Source organism: Phocoena phocoena, chromosome 5 (genome assembly GCF_963924675.1).
Source record: "Phocoena phocoena chromosome 5, mPhoPho1.1, whole genome shotgun sequence".
Taxonomy (NCBI): Eukaryota; Metazoa; Chordata; class Mammalia; order Artiodactyla; family Phocoenidae; genus Phocoena; species Phocoena phocoena.
The window spans coordinates 68,193,293-68,210,285 of NC_089223.1; the positions used below are offsets into that span (position 1 = coordinate 68,193,293).

Sequence of the window (16,993 nt, forward strand, 5' to 3'; positions counted from 1 at the left end):
ATCTGGCTATAAGTCACCACATCCAATGCTCATTCAAACCACCATCTTTCACCTGGACTGCGACACACCATGTTAACTGATCTCTAATGCCACTGTTGCTCCCTTTTCCCCAGTAGTCCATTTCCACAGAGCTACCACTGTGATTTTTTTTTTTTTTTGCGGTACGCGGGCCTCTCACTGTTGTGGCCTCTCCTGTTGCGGAGCACAGGCTCCGGACGCACAGGCTCAGCGGCCATGGCTCACGGGCCCAGCTGCTCCGTGGCATGTGGGATCTTCCCGGACAGGGGCACGAACCAGTGTCTCCTGCATCGGCAGGCGGACTCTCAACCACTGCGCCACCAGGGAAGCCCAACCACTCTGATCTTTTAAAAGCAACGTCAGATCATGTCACTTCCTTGCCTCAGCTTGCTTACAATTGAATCCCAAATCCTCACCATAGCCCTATATTAAATGACCCCTGATTACCTCTCTGATTTGGTTTCCTACTGCTCCTCTGCCTCCTCGATCTCATTCAGTTGGCCTCCTTGCTTGTCCTTAAACATGCCAAGTATGCTCCCTTTTCTGGGTCCTTGTAGTTTCCTTTTCCTCTTCCTGGGAAGCTCACCAGTATCCAATGGATGTTGGACATTTATTCAGGTCTCTGCTCAGATGTCACCTTGTTTACCCAATCTAGCTTGAAACCCTCTTTGCCTTATCTCCCTGCACAGATCACTATTTGATATTATATCTTAATTTGTTTACTTGTTTGTCATCTGTCTCCTCCACTCAAATGTAAGTTCCATGTGGACAGGTAATTTATTTCATTTATTGCTCTATTTCCAGTATGTAGAAAATGTCTGGAGCATAAAAGGTACTTTATACATGTCTGTTGAGTGAAGTAGTAAGTGCATTTTCCAACCAATCCTGAGGAGATCAAACTCAGAGTTCAAATTAAGGTGATTGAAAGATGATGATTAATGTGATAATTTGCACATCTGAGTTTGTAAACTGAGAGTCATATCAACTACGATTTAATTCTATGCAACCATTCTCTCACAAGGCCCTTCCCAGCTCAAATTTTCCTATTATTTCTACATTAGTTTTCCTGAAAAATCTTCCTTTTATACTGTCATCTTCCTTCTCTTGAACCTTATAGTGGCTACTTACTGTCAACATTGAAACCAAAATTTTTTACTTCTGTTTTCAAGGTGCTCTCCAGCCCTATTTGTCACCTTTGCCTGGGGATTCAATAGAATTTTCTCCTTCCTGGTTCAAACATGTGCCATGTTTATTTTCACTTCTGAACCTTGACTCATGCTGTCCCTACCACGTGGAGTGCTTCTTTCCATCCCATCCACATCTTACCCTGCCCTTAATAGTTTTCTCAGTTCTCAGCATCTCAGTGAGCCTTTTCATTCCTATCCTGGTTCTTTATTTTTAGTGAACCCTTCCCATCTCTGAGTACAAATATGCAATGCCTGACAGTATTGGATAACTGCCAGACTCAATTATTGATTGATGGAAAGATTATTTAGCTGAATATTTGAAAATAGTTTACATTAAATATGAATAAATGTTTGGTTGATTTTTGTCTCTGACGGTTTTCCTAGGAAAAGTAAGTGATAGCCCAGTTGAAAAAATTATTATTTTATTTTCATGAAATTGACATTATACAATACTATTTTTATCACTCAATTCTGAGTATTAATAAGTAAAGCAAAAAAGAATCAGCCCTCTAAAGTTACTTGCATTTAACCTAGAAAAATCAACCCGCTTATTTAATTTTTCTAATTCTCTTCTGCCCCACATATGGCAGAACATCTTTCTTATTTTAGCTGGTATATTTTGCACTTTATGTTGTATCCTTTATTTCCTTCTTAACACTTTTTCCGTTTATTTCCTTCTTAACATTTTTTTCTTTTCCTTCTTTTTTTTTACTGTCAGTTTGATTGGGTCACATCCAGTATGTCAAGTAAAACTGATATAAAATGTATACGGTGCTTGTATCAGTCTGGGTCCAATCAAGAATAGGAACCACACAGTGGGTTAAGTTTAATATAAAGAATTATCGAGTCCTGATAAAAGAATGACTAGAAGGAAACTGTGTATGGTATTCTAGGGCTCAGGGAGAATACCCAAAGAAGGACAAACTTAGAAGGGTCCCCCTCCCCAAGGCTGGTTCAGATATTATTGGAGAAGGTGTAATTCAGCCCACCGGATAGCAGAGAAGCTTGCTGGTTTGTCCTGGCCACAGCTGTTCTGCAGTCTCCTCTGGAGTGCAGGTGATCAGGAACCAGTGGGGGTGAGTTTGCAGAGGGAATGGGAGCCAAGGCACAGGTGTGCTGTATCTGGGTCTGCACTGGGAGGGTGGCAGGTATTGGGAGGGGGGTGTCAGCTGCAAAGTGAGCAGTGACTCAGGGTACCAGTGTGAGCAGAAGAGCCTGGGGTCAGTTTCCATGTTGAGAGGGCTGCTCGGAAGTTTATCTCCAGGCCAGGCAAAGGCTGCAAGGTTGCTGACTCCACTGTACAGCAGCAGGAAATAACAGGAGATCGTCTTCCCTCCTCCAATGCCTCTCCAGTACTCTCTGCTGAGAAAACTTAACATTGTGCTCTCTGTGGAGATGTTTAAAGGAGTTCTGTCCTCTGTCCCAGAGCATATATCGAAGGGTGACTTGGAGTTGAGGGGCAATATATTGATAACTGGCACCATGTTTACCTAAGTATAGATGTATCTGTCAAAGGTAAATGTTTTTAGGGAGCCATGTATGGATACACTGGCAAAAAGAATCCATATCAGGAAGACATGTCAGACTCTATGTCCATCCACATTTCTATAAATGACCCAATTTTGTTCCTTTTTTATGGCTGAGTAATATTCCATTGTATATATGTACCACATCTTCTTTATCCATTCATCTATCATTGGACATTTAGGTTGTTTCCGTAAATAGTGCTACAATAAATATTGGGGTACTTGTGTCCTTTTGAATTATGGTTTTCTCAGGGTATATGCCCAGTAGTGGGATTGCTGGGTCGTATGGTAGTTCTATTTTTAGCTTTTTAAGGAACCTCCATACTGTTCTCCATAGTGGCTGTATCAATTTACATTCCCACCAACAGTGCAAGAGGGTTCCCTTTTCTCCATATCCTCTCCAGCATTTATTGTTTGTAGATTTTTTGATGATGGTCATTCTGACCAGTGTGAGGTGTAAGGCAGGAATAGGGACGTAGATATAGAGAATGGACATGTGGACACGGCTGGGGGGAAAGGGAGGGTGGGACAAACTGGGAGATCAGGTTTGACATAAATACACTACCATGTGTAAAATAGATAGCTAGTGGGAACCTGCTGTATAACACAGGGAGCTCAGCTTGGTGCTCAGTGATGACCTAGATGGGCAGGTGCAAGGGGAGAAGGGAGGTCCAAGAGGGAGGGGATATAGGTATATATATAGCTGATTCACTTCATTGTACAACAGAAACTAACACAATATTGTAAAGCAATTTTACTCCAATAAAAAAAAAAAAGGAAGACATGTCAGTAATGGACGAATAAATACAATTAAACCACAGTTATTTAAATCACTGGACAATAAAGGTATTCAGATGTCTTATTTTTTCTATGTTTTGTTTCATAATTCTTTTTTTTTTTAACATCTTTATTGGGGTATAATCGCTTTACAATGGTGTGTTAGTTTCTGCTTTATAACAAAGTGAATCAGTTATACATATACATATGTTCCTATATCTCTTCCCTCTTGCGTCTCCCTCCCTCCCACCCTCCCTATCCCACCCCTCCAGGCGGTCACAAAGCACCGAGCCGATATCCCTGTGCCATGCGGCTGCTTCCCACTAGCTATCTACCTTACGTTTGTTAGTGTGTGTATGTCCATGACTCTCTCTCGCCCTGTCACAGCTCACCCTTCCCCCTCCCCATATCCTCAAGTCCGTTCTCCAGTAGGTCTGTGTCTTTATTCCTGTCTTACCCTTAGGTTCTTCATGATATTTTTTTTTCTTTTTAAATTCCATATATATGCGTTAGCATACGGTATTTGTCTTTTTCTTTCTGACTTACTTCACTCTGTATGACAGACTCTAGGTCTATCCACCTCATTACAAATAGCTCAATTTCGTTTCTTTTTATGGCTGAGTAATATTCCATTGTATATATGTGCCACATCTCCTTTATCCATTCATCCGATGATGGGCACTTAGGTTGTTTCCATCTCCGGGCTATTGTAAATAGAGCTGCAATGAACATTTTGGTACATGACTCTTTTTGAATTTTGGTTTTCTCAGGGTATATGCCCAGTAGTGGGATTGCTGGGTCATATGGTAGTTCTATTTGTAGTTTTTTAAGGAACCTCTATACTGTTCTCCATAGTGGCTGAACCAATTCACATTCCCACCAGCAGTGCAAGAATGTTCCCTTTTCTCCACACCCTCTCCAGCATTTATTGTTTCTAGATTTTTTGATGATGGCCATTCTGACTGGTGTGAGATGATATCTCATTGTAGTTTTGATTTGCATTTCTCTAATGATTAATGATGTTGAGCATTCTTTCATGTGTTTGTTGGCAGTCTGTATATCTTCTTTGGAGAAATGTCTATTTAGGTCTTCTGCCCATTTTTGGATGGGGTTGTTTGTTTTTTTGTTATTGAGCTGCATGAGCTGCTTGTAAAGTTTGGAGATTAATCCTTTGTCAGTTGCTTCATTTGCAAATATTTTCTCCCATTCTGAGGGTTGTCTTTTGGTCTTGTTTATGGTTTCCTTTGCTGTGCAAAAGCTTTGAGGTTTCATTAGGTCCCTTTTGTTTATTTTTGTTTTTATTTCCATTACTCTAGGAGGTGGGTCAGAAAGGATCTTGCTGTGATTTATGTCATAGAGTGTTCTGCCTATGTTTTCCTCTAAGAGTTTGGTAGTTTCTGGCCTTACATTTAGGTCTTTAATCCATTTTGAGCTTATTTTTGTGTATGGTGTTAGGGAGTGATCTAATCTCATACTTTTAAATGTATCTGTCCAATTTTCCCAGCACCACTTATTGAACAGGCTGTCCTTTCTCCACTGTACATTCCTGCCTCCTTTATCAAAGATAAGGTGTCCATATGTGCGTGGGTTTATCTCTGGGCTTTCTATCCTGTTCCACTGATCTATCTTTCTGTCTTTGTGCCAGTACCATACTGTCTTGATTACTGTTGCTTTGTAGTATAGTCTGAAGTCAGGGAGCCTGATTCCTCCAGCTCCTTTTTTCGTTCTCAAGATTGCTTTGGCTATTCAGGGTCTTTTGTGTTTCCATACAAATTGTGAAATTTTTTGTTCTAGTTCTGTGAAAAATGCCAGTGGTAGTTTGATAGGGATTGCACTGAATCTATAGATTGCTTTGGGTAGTAGAGTCATTTTCACAATGTTGATTCTTCCAATCCAAGAACATGGTATATCTCTCCATCTATTTGTATTATCTTTAACTTCATAATTCTTTTAAAAAATTGATGTGGGGCTTCCCTGGTGGCACAGTGGTTGACAGTCTGCCTGCCAATGCAGGGGACATGGGTTTGTGCCCCGGTCCAGGAAGATCCCACATGACGCAGAGCAGCTGGGCCCGTGAGCCATGGCCACTTGAGCCTGCACGTCTGGAGCCTGTGCTCCACAACGGGAGAGGCCACGACAGTGAGAGGCCCACGTACCGCAGGAAAAAAAAAAAAAAAAATTGATGTGTATCATTCATACAGTAAATTGCACAAATCATAAATGTATAATTTTTTTGAGTTTTTACATGTGTACACATAAGTGAAACTACTACCTAGATCAAGATAGAATTTTCCACCACTCAGGAGGATACCTTATTGCTCTTCCCAGTTAAAATCCTCCCACCCCTACCAGAAATAGGCACTAATCTGGCTTCTTTTAATTGTTCAGGAACTTCATGAAATTGGATTCACAAGTAGGTATAATAAGTCCCCTACATATGAACAACTTCCTTCCTGAAACCACGTTCAAAGTCCAATTTATTCATAAGCCCAGCAAAGTTAACCTAGGTACCCAACTAACACAGTCCGCTATACAGTACTGTACTGTAATAGGTTTATAATACTTTTCACAAAAATAATACATAAAAAAATACAAAAAATAAAACATTTTAAATCTTACAGTACAGTACCTTGAAAAGTACAGTAGTGCAGTACAACAGCTGGCATACAGGGGGTGACATTGAGTGAACAGGTAAGAAGAGTTACTGACTGGAGGAGGGAGAAGAGGTGGGAGATGGTAGAGCTGAAGGATCATCAGCAATAAGAGACGGAGGGCAAGCTGCAATTTCACTCACGCCTGACGTTGATGGCACAGGTTCTGGTCCCTTGCTGAATTCATTCTATTTACCCTCTTGAAAAAATGATCCAGTGATGTCTGGGTAGTAGCTCTTTTTTTCTCTTCATAGATGACACGGGATTGCATTCTGAAGGGTTGCTGCAACCTTCGTGTACTGTTCTATGTTCTTGTCCTGTGCCTCAAAAACTAAGTGCCTCCTCAAATAAAGAAAATCCCCTTGCCATTTCCTGTGTTGTGAATCTCTTTGGTTCTTCAGTTACTTCTTCTTCTTGTCTCTCTTCGTCCTTTCTCTGGGCCTCCAATTCCTGGCGCTTCTTAGCAGTACAAGCTACATCATCACTGCTTTTACTCTTGCTTCTGGACATTCTGGGCTTGAAATAAAGATACCGTACCACTGTACTCTATACAGTACTGTATAGTAAAGTACACAAAAGCACAACCACTTGTAAACAATGCACACATGTGACAGTGTACACCAGACATGTGAACTAACTTATGTGATCGGACATGCGAACAGACATTTGCATCTTTGAAAGCTTGCAACTTGAAGGTTCATAAGTAGGGGACCTACTGTACTCTGTTGCGTCTGGCCTCTTTTGTTCAACATGATATCTTTTGAGATTCACCCATCTTGCTACACGTATCAGTATTTTTTTTTTTTGGCATAGCATTCCGTTATATGCATATACCACAATTTATTTTTAAATTCTCCTGTTGATAGACATGAGGGTTATTCCTAGTTTTTGGCTATTATGACTAAAGCTGCTATAAACATGAGTTTTTGTGGAGCTATGCACTCATGTCTTTCAGTATATATTCAGAAGTGGAACTGCTTGGTCCCATGCTTTAGTAGTAAGTCCTGTTTAGCTTTAATAGATACTACTGAACATTTTTCGAAAGTGTTTGAACCAATTTCCACTCCCATCAGTATGAGAGTTCCAGTTGCCAACAGTTGTCCAGTCTTTTGTTTTTAGCTATTCTTGAGGGTAGTATTTTTAAGAATTAAGATTAATTAGAACTATACAATTATATTTCTCAATGTTTATAATCTTAATTATATATTTACCAGCTTCATATGTTCCTCATGTTCCCTTTTGGCAAACAGAAAGAACCCTTGTTTTCCTCAAATGTTATCTGAAGTTTCAAAGTGAAAATTACAGAAATGGTAGCTTTTGAAATGTATTCTCAATTTACATATGCTTCCCCATTATGATATACATCAGCTCTCCACTACTAAACTTTACTATAATACTATAATAAATGTTTGCTCATTCAGAGAGCACATAACATTCTTTTTGATGCCACAGTAATTATTATGATTATCAATTATCATTGTATAATATGGCAGGGGAAAAACTGATTATGTGAGTCTTTTTGCCTGATTAGGTCCTCTAAAAGTAACTGGAATTTCTAGGTAAACATTAAATACCTTCTTACAGTAATAATATAGTATGGCGTTTTTAAGAGCATAGTCCAAGATTCACACAGCTCAGTTGCAATCCTGGCTCTGCTAGGATGCTGAATAAGAAAGTTTTCTGTGTCTGTTTCCTAACTTAAAAAATGGAATCGGTAATAATACCTGGCTATAACAAGGACAAGTTACTTAACCTGGCTGTGCTTCAGTGTTCTCAGCTGTAAAATGGGGATAACAGGATTATTGTGAGTACCACATTGTTCATTGTTAATATACATATATATATGTAAAACGCTTTGAATGGTGCCTGGAACTTAATAAATGCTATATAAATATTAGGTACTTATTTTATTTATTTTTTTTTGCGGTATGCGGGCCTCTCACTGTTGTGGCCTCTCCCGTTGCGGAGCACAGGCTCCAGACGCGCAGACTCCGCAGCATGTGGGATCTTCCTGGACCGGGGCACGAACCCGCGTCCCCTGCATCGGCAGGCGGACTCTCAACCACTGCGCCACCAGGGAAGCACAGTACTTATTATTAATGTAGGGGAATTAATTAGGTTGAAGGGTTGTAAAGGACCGTGTAGTCCCAAACAGCGATCAGTGTATTTCTCAATCCCAGATACAGCCCCGAATTTTTGAACTCTCTCCCACTTCCTCCTCTCCCTTTCTTATTGAAAACAGCGAAGTCAGAAGAATCAGGACCAGACCTGGCTCTCGACTACTTTCCTTAATAAAGGCTACTTTAGAGAGCTGTCGTGACGGTGAAAATCGGCCTGCTTCAGGAAAAGTATATTGTTAACTATAAAGGACTATGATAATGCCGTTAGATTTATCCTCTACATTGCTTTTGCAATTCAGAAGTGCACTTTCTCCACTCCAGCCACTTTTCCGCAACACTCCCTCAGCTTTCCCTCCCTCTTCCCCGACCCCGAAGCGTCTTCTTCTTTATAAGTGCCTCTTCCTTTCTGTGAGAAGAGTTCCCTGCCACCAGAAAGCCCGAAGGCGAGGCTAAAGATGGCGGGCAGTCAATTACGACCCCTGAGATAGCCTCCCGATACCGAGCTGGGTTTAGGGGTAGTCGCACCGGAAAAGCGGCATCCTCTAGGTTTTGAACACCTCCGCTCCACCTTGCGCCCTCTCTGTGCGCCCACCCCGTCCGAGCCCCAAAGCACGCCGGGAATTGTAGTTTCCGAAGGCCCGCTTCAGTTAGCGCATGCGTTCCGAGGCCTTGCCCACAGACACGGTCCCGGATGAGGAAGCGGCTAGTGATGCCACGCGTTCTGCGAGCGGTTGGCGGGGTCTTCTGGGAACTGTAGTCGTTGAAAGCGGGCGCCGTCAGTAAGGGGACGTAGCTTTCTTTCCTCCGGCTTCGCTACTGCAGTTGGTTCCTGGCGGCAGCCGCCGGGTCAGTCTGCAGTTCTCCCGTCACGGCGCTCCACCTGAGTCCGAGGAGGCCCTTTCCTCCTCCCCGGTTCTTCTTCTTCGGCGCTGGATGCTCCTTCACTCGCGGTCCATTTCTCTGCCTAGTCCTCTCCCTCTTCGATCCATCTGCAAAGCCCGGGCTCAGCGGGGACTCGTCCTCTGGGAGAGACAGGGCCGCGACCTTTTCAAACCCAGTCCCCACCCCGCGGAGGCCGTCCTCATTCCGCCTCTCACACCGGCTTCCCCCGCTGTCCTTTTTCCCCGCCTTGGTACCACCGTGCTCACGCTCCTTCCACTCTTTTTTTTTTTTTCCTCTGCAGGGATGGAAGCTTCCTGGCGCCAGGTGGCCAGCGGCCGAGGCCGAGCCCGAGGACGGGCCACTGCGGCCCCCTCCTCAGGAAATGGAGTCCATCTTCGCGGCGCCGGGGGAGGGCGAGAGAAGGGGTCGGTGGGCGCTGCTGGCCTTGGCCCCATTCCCAGTGGAGCTGCAACCCCTGCGGCTGCAGGTAGCTCAGCCCGGCGCAGCCCCGCGGGATCTGAAGCGCTGCAGACTTCCTTGGCCAGTGGTGAGAATGGCTCCCGTCCTCGGGCTCACCTGGATGCCTACCTACTAAAGCACTTGCTAGTCAGAACTGCCTTCGCACCCATTTCTTTCCTTCTCCTTCGGGAGTTTATTATTGGCCTCACTTCTCAAACCTTTCAGGCAGCTACTCATTCTAGGCCGATTCCCATCACACCTCTTTCATCCTTACTTTAATTGATATTAGTCAGTGTTACTTCTCTGTCCAGTGTTCTTCCCTTCACTCTTTTTTGCCTACTGAATCCCCCCAGTTGCAGACAGTGGCCCGGGGGGGCTGATTTAGCCTATAGTTTGTTTTGGTTAACACAATGCATTAAATCTGAATTGGTTGCCAGCAGTTTTTTGGTTTTTCTTTTTAAAATCTCATAAAAATCTGGTTAACAATTTTTCTTGTAAGATAAGGTATTGTGGCATTGGTACTTTTGTGCGTGGCAACAGTTGGCTGGACTGAGGCGCAGAAATCTTATTTAGATTGGGTTTAGGCTTTCCACTTGACATTGTGTTTCCTACTTCTGGGGCCAGTTGTCATTTTCCATTTTTATTTGATTGCCTTAGTTTAGTAACTTTAATATCTATGTTCTGTAAACACTTGAGCTTGTGGTACTTTTTTCAACTGCGGTTCCTAGTTACAAATTTCATGTCCTTTCTGGGATGTATCTGGTGTGGCCTTCTCCAGCTTTCAATAATCCTTCATCCAAGGCAGTGTTTTAGTGGAGCCTGGGAGCACACACGCAATTCTAAGTTGTCCATACTAATGAAAGAATTCAGGGGGCTAAGAGAATAATCCCTAAAATCATTTTATTGTTGTATTTGGAATGTATTTTTCAAAATATTTTTTGCGGGGAGGAGCAAATTGAGCTCCTGAATGTCTCCTAAGCTAATTTTAAAGATAAGTGGTATTCTCTTGGTTACTGAGTTTATGATAGTGGTGGTGGTGAGGTGTGCGAGAGGGAGAACTGTGAACAGTTTTGGTAAGCTTTTGTGAATTTTGTGGATAGTAGAAAAGCAAGCATCCTTTAACTGGATAATTGAGATTTGACCGTAAGAAATAATATACGGTAAGGTTGCTTTGTCAGCTTTCTTTGAGATGATCTTATGTAGGTCCATTGATCAGGTTATGAATGTTTTTATTATATCTGTCTAATTCAGCGTTTTAAAAAATGTCTTTTAATTGCTCATTTCTCATAATGACATTTATCATCTTATTGTACATAACGTTTTGAGTCATATATCTTATAGCAATTACTTTTCTCCAAGTACTCAAAGATTCCTATGTGGGCACTGTACATTTTCCTCCAGTTTTACATGAAACACTGAGTAGTCCCCAGCCAAGCTGGCTGCAGTAAGAGAAGGAAAACATTTCACGAGGAAAATAAAAGATAAAACATCATTAAGTACAAATACACCACCTAAACTAAGAAAGTTTGTATTAGTAGTGGCTCATCGGTTTCAAGCGTAAAGTGGCACTAATATGGGCACTAATGAATTAAGATCAGTTCAGTATGTTGTGGCTCCTTTCTTGAGCTATGGTTGCTGTCCGGAAGAGTTTATTAACACTTAATGCTTGCAGAGAATTTTCATGGTCCTTGCTCTTGAGGAGTTTGAAGTCTCATTGGGAAAGTGCTGTGAAGTAATCTAATTCTTTTTGTGTTATTATTTAAGCAAGTAACAAGTAAGAAGTACAGACAGTGCTAAACAGAATAGCAGAAGAACTAATCCAAAACTTACTTAACATTTCTTTTTGGAACGAAGTTGTTGTAAGAAGCATATTTTCCATGTTAGCAATATTTTGTGTGGGATTAATGTTAAATAAATACGTTTTGTGACCACATCTTAATAAGGACACAAAGTCCTTGAGCTTTCTAAGAAGCAGATTGTAAACATAGTGGGTAGACAGTGAATACTGTTTGTGCAAGGTCTTTGGTGGGCCAAGACAGGCTGGGTTATAGTGTGCAAGAGGATGGTTTGAGAAAGCGCCTGCCTCTGCTGATTCTGATGTGCTCCCAGTGGGTATGTTTCCCATGTTTTAAAAATCACTGTGTACCATTCAATTTTTAAACATCTCACTTTAATTTTGTTAATATCCTGTTTTGAGGTTGATCACCAGTTTTTTGATACTTTATCATAGCTTTATAATTTTAAAAATTGATTTGTTAGTCATTCGAGAACAATTAGTTGGCATTTAGCAGAATATTTAACAAAAGTGAAAGTTTGTATTGTGGTATTCTCTTTACTCGTGTGACAAGAAATTTGAAAATACTTTTTTCATGGATGATAGTGAAATAGAATGCGCCAAAGGTGACTTTAAAATCTGTATTTTAATAATGTATTGGTATATCATGCCTTGCTTTTTGAGAGATTGTTTTGCAGAAATGAAACTCATTTTTTTTTTCTTTTAAGCAGAGCTGATGTCTCAAAAGAAATTTGAGGAAATCAAGAAGGCTAATCAAGCTGCAGCCAAAAAACTTGTTGAAGAACACCTTAACTCTTCATCTGAGGAAGAAGGAGATGAGGATTTTGAAGGAAAAAGAGGAAAAATAGTTGCTAATACATTTATAACTTACACTACTCAGACAGGTACTGTATTATGATCTTTTCAATTTTGACATTTTTACATCAATGAAAATACATTCCTGACTTTTTCTGACACCTTTACTCTATGTGGAATAGGTTTTGCATCTTAAGAATGAGCATTTTTGTGTTGTAGAGTTGAATTTTTGTACCTTTTACTATTTGAGTTATACGTTGTATAACGCTAATCTTTCTATAAAGCAAATAGGATGGCAGTGTCTCTTACAGCCTTAGAAGTTCTCTTTTGTGTTTAATTGGCATTTCATTAGAATGCTGGGAGGGGGATGCCAAAGGTCCCTGTGCAATGAGTGGGGTCAGGTTGTTCCTAAGGATGATTTGATTGCACTTGAGGACTTTGAATACTCCTTTAAATCTATCCTTCATTATTCTCTTTGTCATCATGTTGAATGTATCTTGAAGTCAGTTTCATTTCTTGACTTAATTCCTTTATTTTATATCTTACAACTTCTGATTTTTATATGTAAAAAAAAATCTAAGTCTTCTCAGGTCTGAAGTGTTTAATCACATTATATGTTGTATATATCTGGGTTACTCTCAAAGCCACATTTGTTTGTGAGAGAGACGGCCAAAGTGATGTCGCTGTGAAGACTTGGGACTAAGTGTAGAAGTAGATTATTTTAAATGTAAGTCTCTTACACATTCCACATTTTATGCTTACGGTCATTATTAGAAACATTCTTGCATGCATTATCCGTATTAGTTGCCTGAGCATATTGATGGCATCATGAGCATAGGTACACATCATCCAAAAGGTTTCCAAGGAATTTACCATATCTGCTAAGGAATTAAGATTAGGAAGCTTGACTAAGAAGTCTGGTTGAGCCAGGGAAAAATTGATAAAGAGGAACCTTAAGGTTAGGAGGTTTCTTGCTTTTAGAACTTAATAGAAAGTCACCTCAAGTATCCTGCTTCAAGAAGACCTCACTGAAGCCACTCTAGATACAGATTTTATTTTTAAATAGGAAATTCAGTGATATAACTCAGTATTTCTGCCTAGTGTTTAGAAAACGTTTATCATTTGTAAGTTTTATTAATTTTTTGAAAAATTTATTTATTTATTATTGGCTGTGTTGGGTCTTCGTTGCTGCGTGCGGGCTTTCTCTGGTTGCAGTGAGCGGGGGCTACTCTTGTTGCGGTGCGCGGGCTTCTCATTGCGGTGGCTTCTCTTGTTGCAGAGCACGGGCCCTAGGTGCGAGGGCTTCAATAATTGTGGCACGTGGACTTCAGTAGTTGTGGCTCGCGGGCTCTAGAGCGCAGGCTCAGTAGTTGTGGCGCACGGGCTTAGTTGCTCTGCGGCATGTGGGATCTTCGTGTACCAGGGCTCGAACCCTCGTCCCCTGCATTGGCAGGCAGATTCTTAACCACTGCACCACCTGGGAAGTCCCACTTTTATTCATTTTAACGTGGCTTTCATCTTAAAGTGTTAAGGCAATTTTTCTTATACTGTATTATGTCAAATCCATAAATATTTTGATTTTCGTTCCTTTGTGTTCTGTACTTTGCCTCTACCAAAGTAAGGAAATCTGATCACTTAACTTTAGAATGATAAATGCCAGGGTCATGAGATGGTTCCCATCTCACATTAGTGAATTGAATACCAAAACTTTACCAGAGAAGTTCATTCTTTCTGTCTGAGCACAGCCTTTATACTTTTGCGATCTCTTAGATTTCAAACTTGAATGGTCAGCTTCCTGATGGGTATCGCTGTCTTGCTGGCCTATGGAAACACAAACATACGTTGAAAGATAACTTATTTCTTCTCTTGTTCTCTTTATCTCTATTAATACTACAATTTTCCCAGTCACCTACCTAAGCCAGAAATCTGGGAGCAGGGTTGGCATATACACGCATGAGTGTGTTTTATTCGCTACTACTCCTCCCCTCTGCCCGTCAGACAGCTCGTCTAACACAGCACTCTTTCCTTCTGAACATCGACTTTTCAAAGCAACACAATCTAATCGTCACCAAGTCCTGCTGAGTTTTACTTTCTAGATTTCTTAAATTCATCCCACCACTCCCCACATGCTATCGTCACCTTAATTCAGGCCCCTACAGCTGTTTAATGTGTGGATTAAATCCACATAATAACTCTGTGAGGTAGATATTACTATTACTATTGTTAGTATTTTAAAGATGAGAAAACTGGGACAGACGCATTAAATTGCTCGAGGTCATTTTTTGCTTTATCTGCTGTTAACTGCCTCTTAACTTCAGGTACTTCATGTTTCCAGTCTTGGCCTCCCTCACACTCATTTTTCTTCAGTTGCCAGAGTGATCTTTTTATGCATGACTTCAAATGCCATGCTATCCGTCGTGACATCTTGGGCAGTATACTTTATTGTTGCAGCCAAATTTTAACACATTTTTCAAAGAAATCTTACATAAATTTTATAAGATTAGACTTTATTTTATTAAAGCCTGTTCATCTTGTTTTCATATTCTATTTTACATGTTAGCTGTTAAATTAGATGAAATTTTAAAATGTTATACATTTGTTAGAGCCAGCTGTGTCAGAAAGCAAAATAAGTACACAGAATATGATTATTAAGTCTGCCTTTAAGAATCTCTTCAAACTTCGATATTTGTTTAAAATAAAGCAATTGTCTTTAATAAGTTTATAATATTTTATAGTTGGGGAGTAATTTTATGTATATTTTGTATAATATAAATTATACTTGCATTTATATTATGGTAGAGCAAGTTTTTGTGAGTGTTGTGTTTACTTGGATGATCTTAGAAAGTAAAGAATTATCTAAGTGTCCTATTTATTTAATTTTTCTTTTTGGTAACTTAAATTTTGGTTTGTACCATTTTATTGCCATGGGAAGTTCTGTACTTACGATAGTTTATGCTATTAGTGTACTTTTCTTGGAGACTCAGTTAACCTCTATTGAACAATCTTTTTTGTACTAAAGGCCTGTAGGTTTATTTCTCTTACACTGAAGTGACTCAGATTATTGTCCTTTTGTTGTTGTGTGTGCTTTTGGGTAGCTTTTCTGCCTTTCATCGTGCTGTTATTTCTTGGACCTTCCTGTATTCAACCCTTGCTGTGGCATAGCATAGTCATCAAGAGGGCTCATTTTGGAGTCGTACTGAAGTTACTTAAGTGTTCTGTGCCTCAGTTTTCTCATCTGTAAAATGAAAGTAAAAATAGCTTATTTAATCTTACTGAAATATGAATAGTACAGTGCCTAGCAAGTAAATGCTTAATAGTTGCTTAAAGGAAATACAGTCTAGTAATTTTTATCTAAGAAGTCATGCTTTCTTTTTTAGCAGAAATAGCATAATTTAATGAAACAAGGTTATTATACTGTATTGATCTCAGGATCTTTTCATTCAACAGATTTTTACTAAGAAATTGCTATGCGTCAGACACACACACACACATAGACTTTTACACACCTACACATTCATACGCATATGCTTATATTTAGGCTCAATGGCTTTGCTGAGGTTTGACTTTGCAGTTCCTTTCACTTTGCTTTTTGATATGCTTTCCCTTGTTACTTGACATCTTGCTGCTGTTGCCTGTGACTCTGCCCCCGCCAGATTTGTTAAGGACTGTAACAGCAGGTATACTCTGAGAGAAGGTCAAGGTAACTGTTTTTGAATCAAGTACATAAGATGTAATGCATGGACTTTGTGACCTCTTGGCAGTTCACTGGTTGCTTTTTTCTTAAACTTCTCATTTTTTCAGCTATATTTTGAGCAATTGGTATTACTAGACAGTTCTCACATAATGTGGTGCTGTTAGTAAGTTTGTGTTATTTTCAGATGTTGCTTAACCTGAAGTTTTCAATTTTTAAATTTCAAGATGGAGATGTTCGTGAGTTAGAGCGAACAAAACAGTATGTAAATGAAGCTTTTCAAGCAGGGGCTATGACATGCTTAATTTGTATTGCTTCAGTGAAGAGAAACCAAGCAGTAAGTTTTTCTCCTTATCTAAATTATTGTTATCTCCCCCAAATATCTTATTTTGCATTTATAATTTGTAACCATTTATTATTCTTTTTGCTTATTTTTGTTTAAGAATACTTCATTTGAGAATTCTCTTTATGAATTGATACTCAATTTTGGGGAATCTTTAATTAAAAGAAAAATAGCTCTAAATGAGCAATCAATATTTTTAGCACTATTAAAATAAATGAAGCAAATATTTTCAGTGTCAATGCATATGTCAATTTTTTTTTTTTTAAACATCTTTATTGGGGTATAATTGCTTTACAATGGTGTGTTAGTTTCTGTTTTATAACAAAGTGAATCAGCTATACATATACATATGTTCCCATATGTCTTCCCTCTTGCGTCTCCCTCCCTCCCACTCTCCCCATCCCACCCCTCCAGGCTGTCACAAAGCACCGAGCTAATATCCCTGTGCCTTGCGGCTGCTTCCCCCAGCTATCTACCTTACTACGTTTGTTAGTGTGTATATGTCCATGACTCTCTCTCGCCCTGTCAAAACTCACCCTTCCCCCTCCCCATATCCTCAAGTCTGTTCTCCAGTAGGTCTGCGTCTTTATTCCTGTCTTACCCCTAGGTTCTTCATGACATTTTTTTCCCTTAAATTCCATATATATGTGTTAGCATACGGTATTTGTCTTTTTCTTTCTGACTTACTTAACTCTGTATGACAGACTCTAGGTCTATCCATCTCATTACAAATAGCTCAATTTCATTTC

At 40.0% G+C, this 16,993-nt stretch overlaps 1 protein-coding gene across 1 annotated transcript in view; it reads left to right on the forward strand.

Annotated features, from left to right (window-relative positions):
* Positions 1–9,052: 9,052 nt before the first annotated feature.
* The window catches only part of NFXL1 (nuclear transcription factor, X-box binding like 1), a 52,637-nt gene continuing 44,696 nt past the window's right edge, over positions 9,053–16,993 (forward strand). The window contains exons 1-4 of the mRNA XM_065877687.1: positions 9,053–9,058; positions 9,463–9,708; positions 12,126–12,299; positions 16,129–16,238. Coding sequence (XP_065733759.1) covers positions 9,465–9,708; positions 12,126–12,299; positions 16,129–16,238 — 528 coding nt within the window. The 5' untranslated portion in view covers positions 9,053–9,058; positions 9,463–9,464. The remainder of the gene's footprint in view (positions 9,059–9,462; positions 9,709–12,125; positions 12,300–16,128; positions 16,239–16,993) is intronic.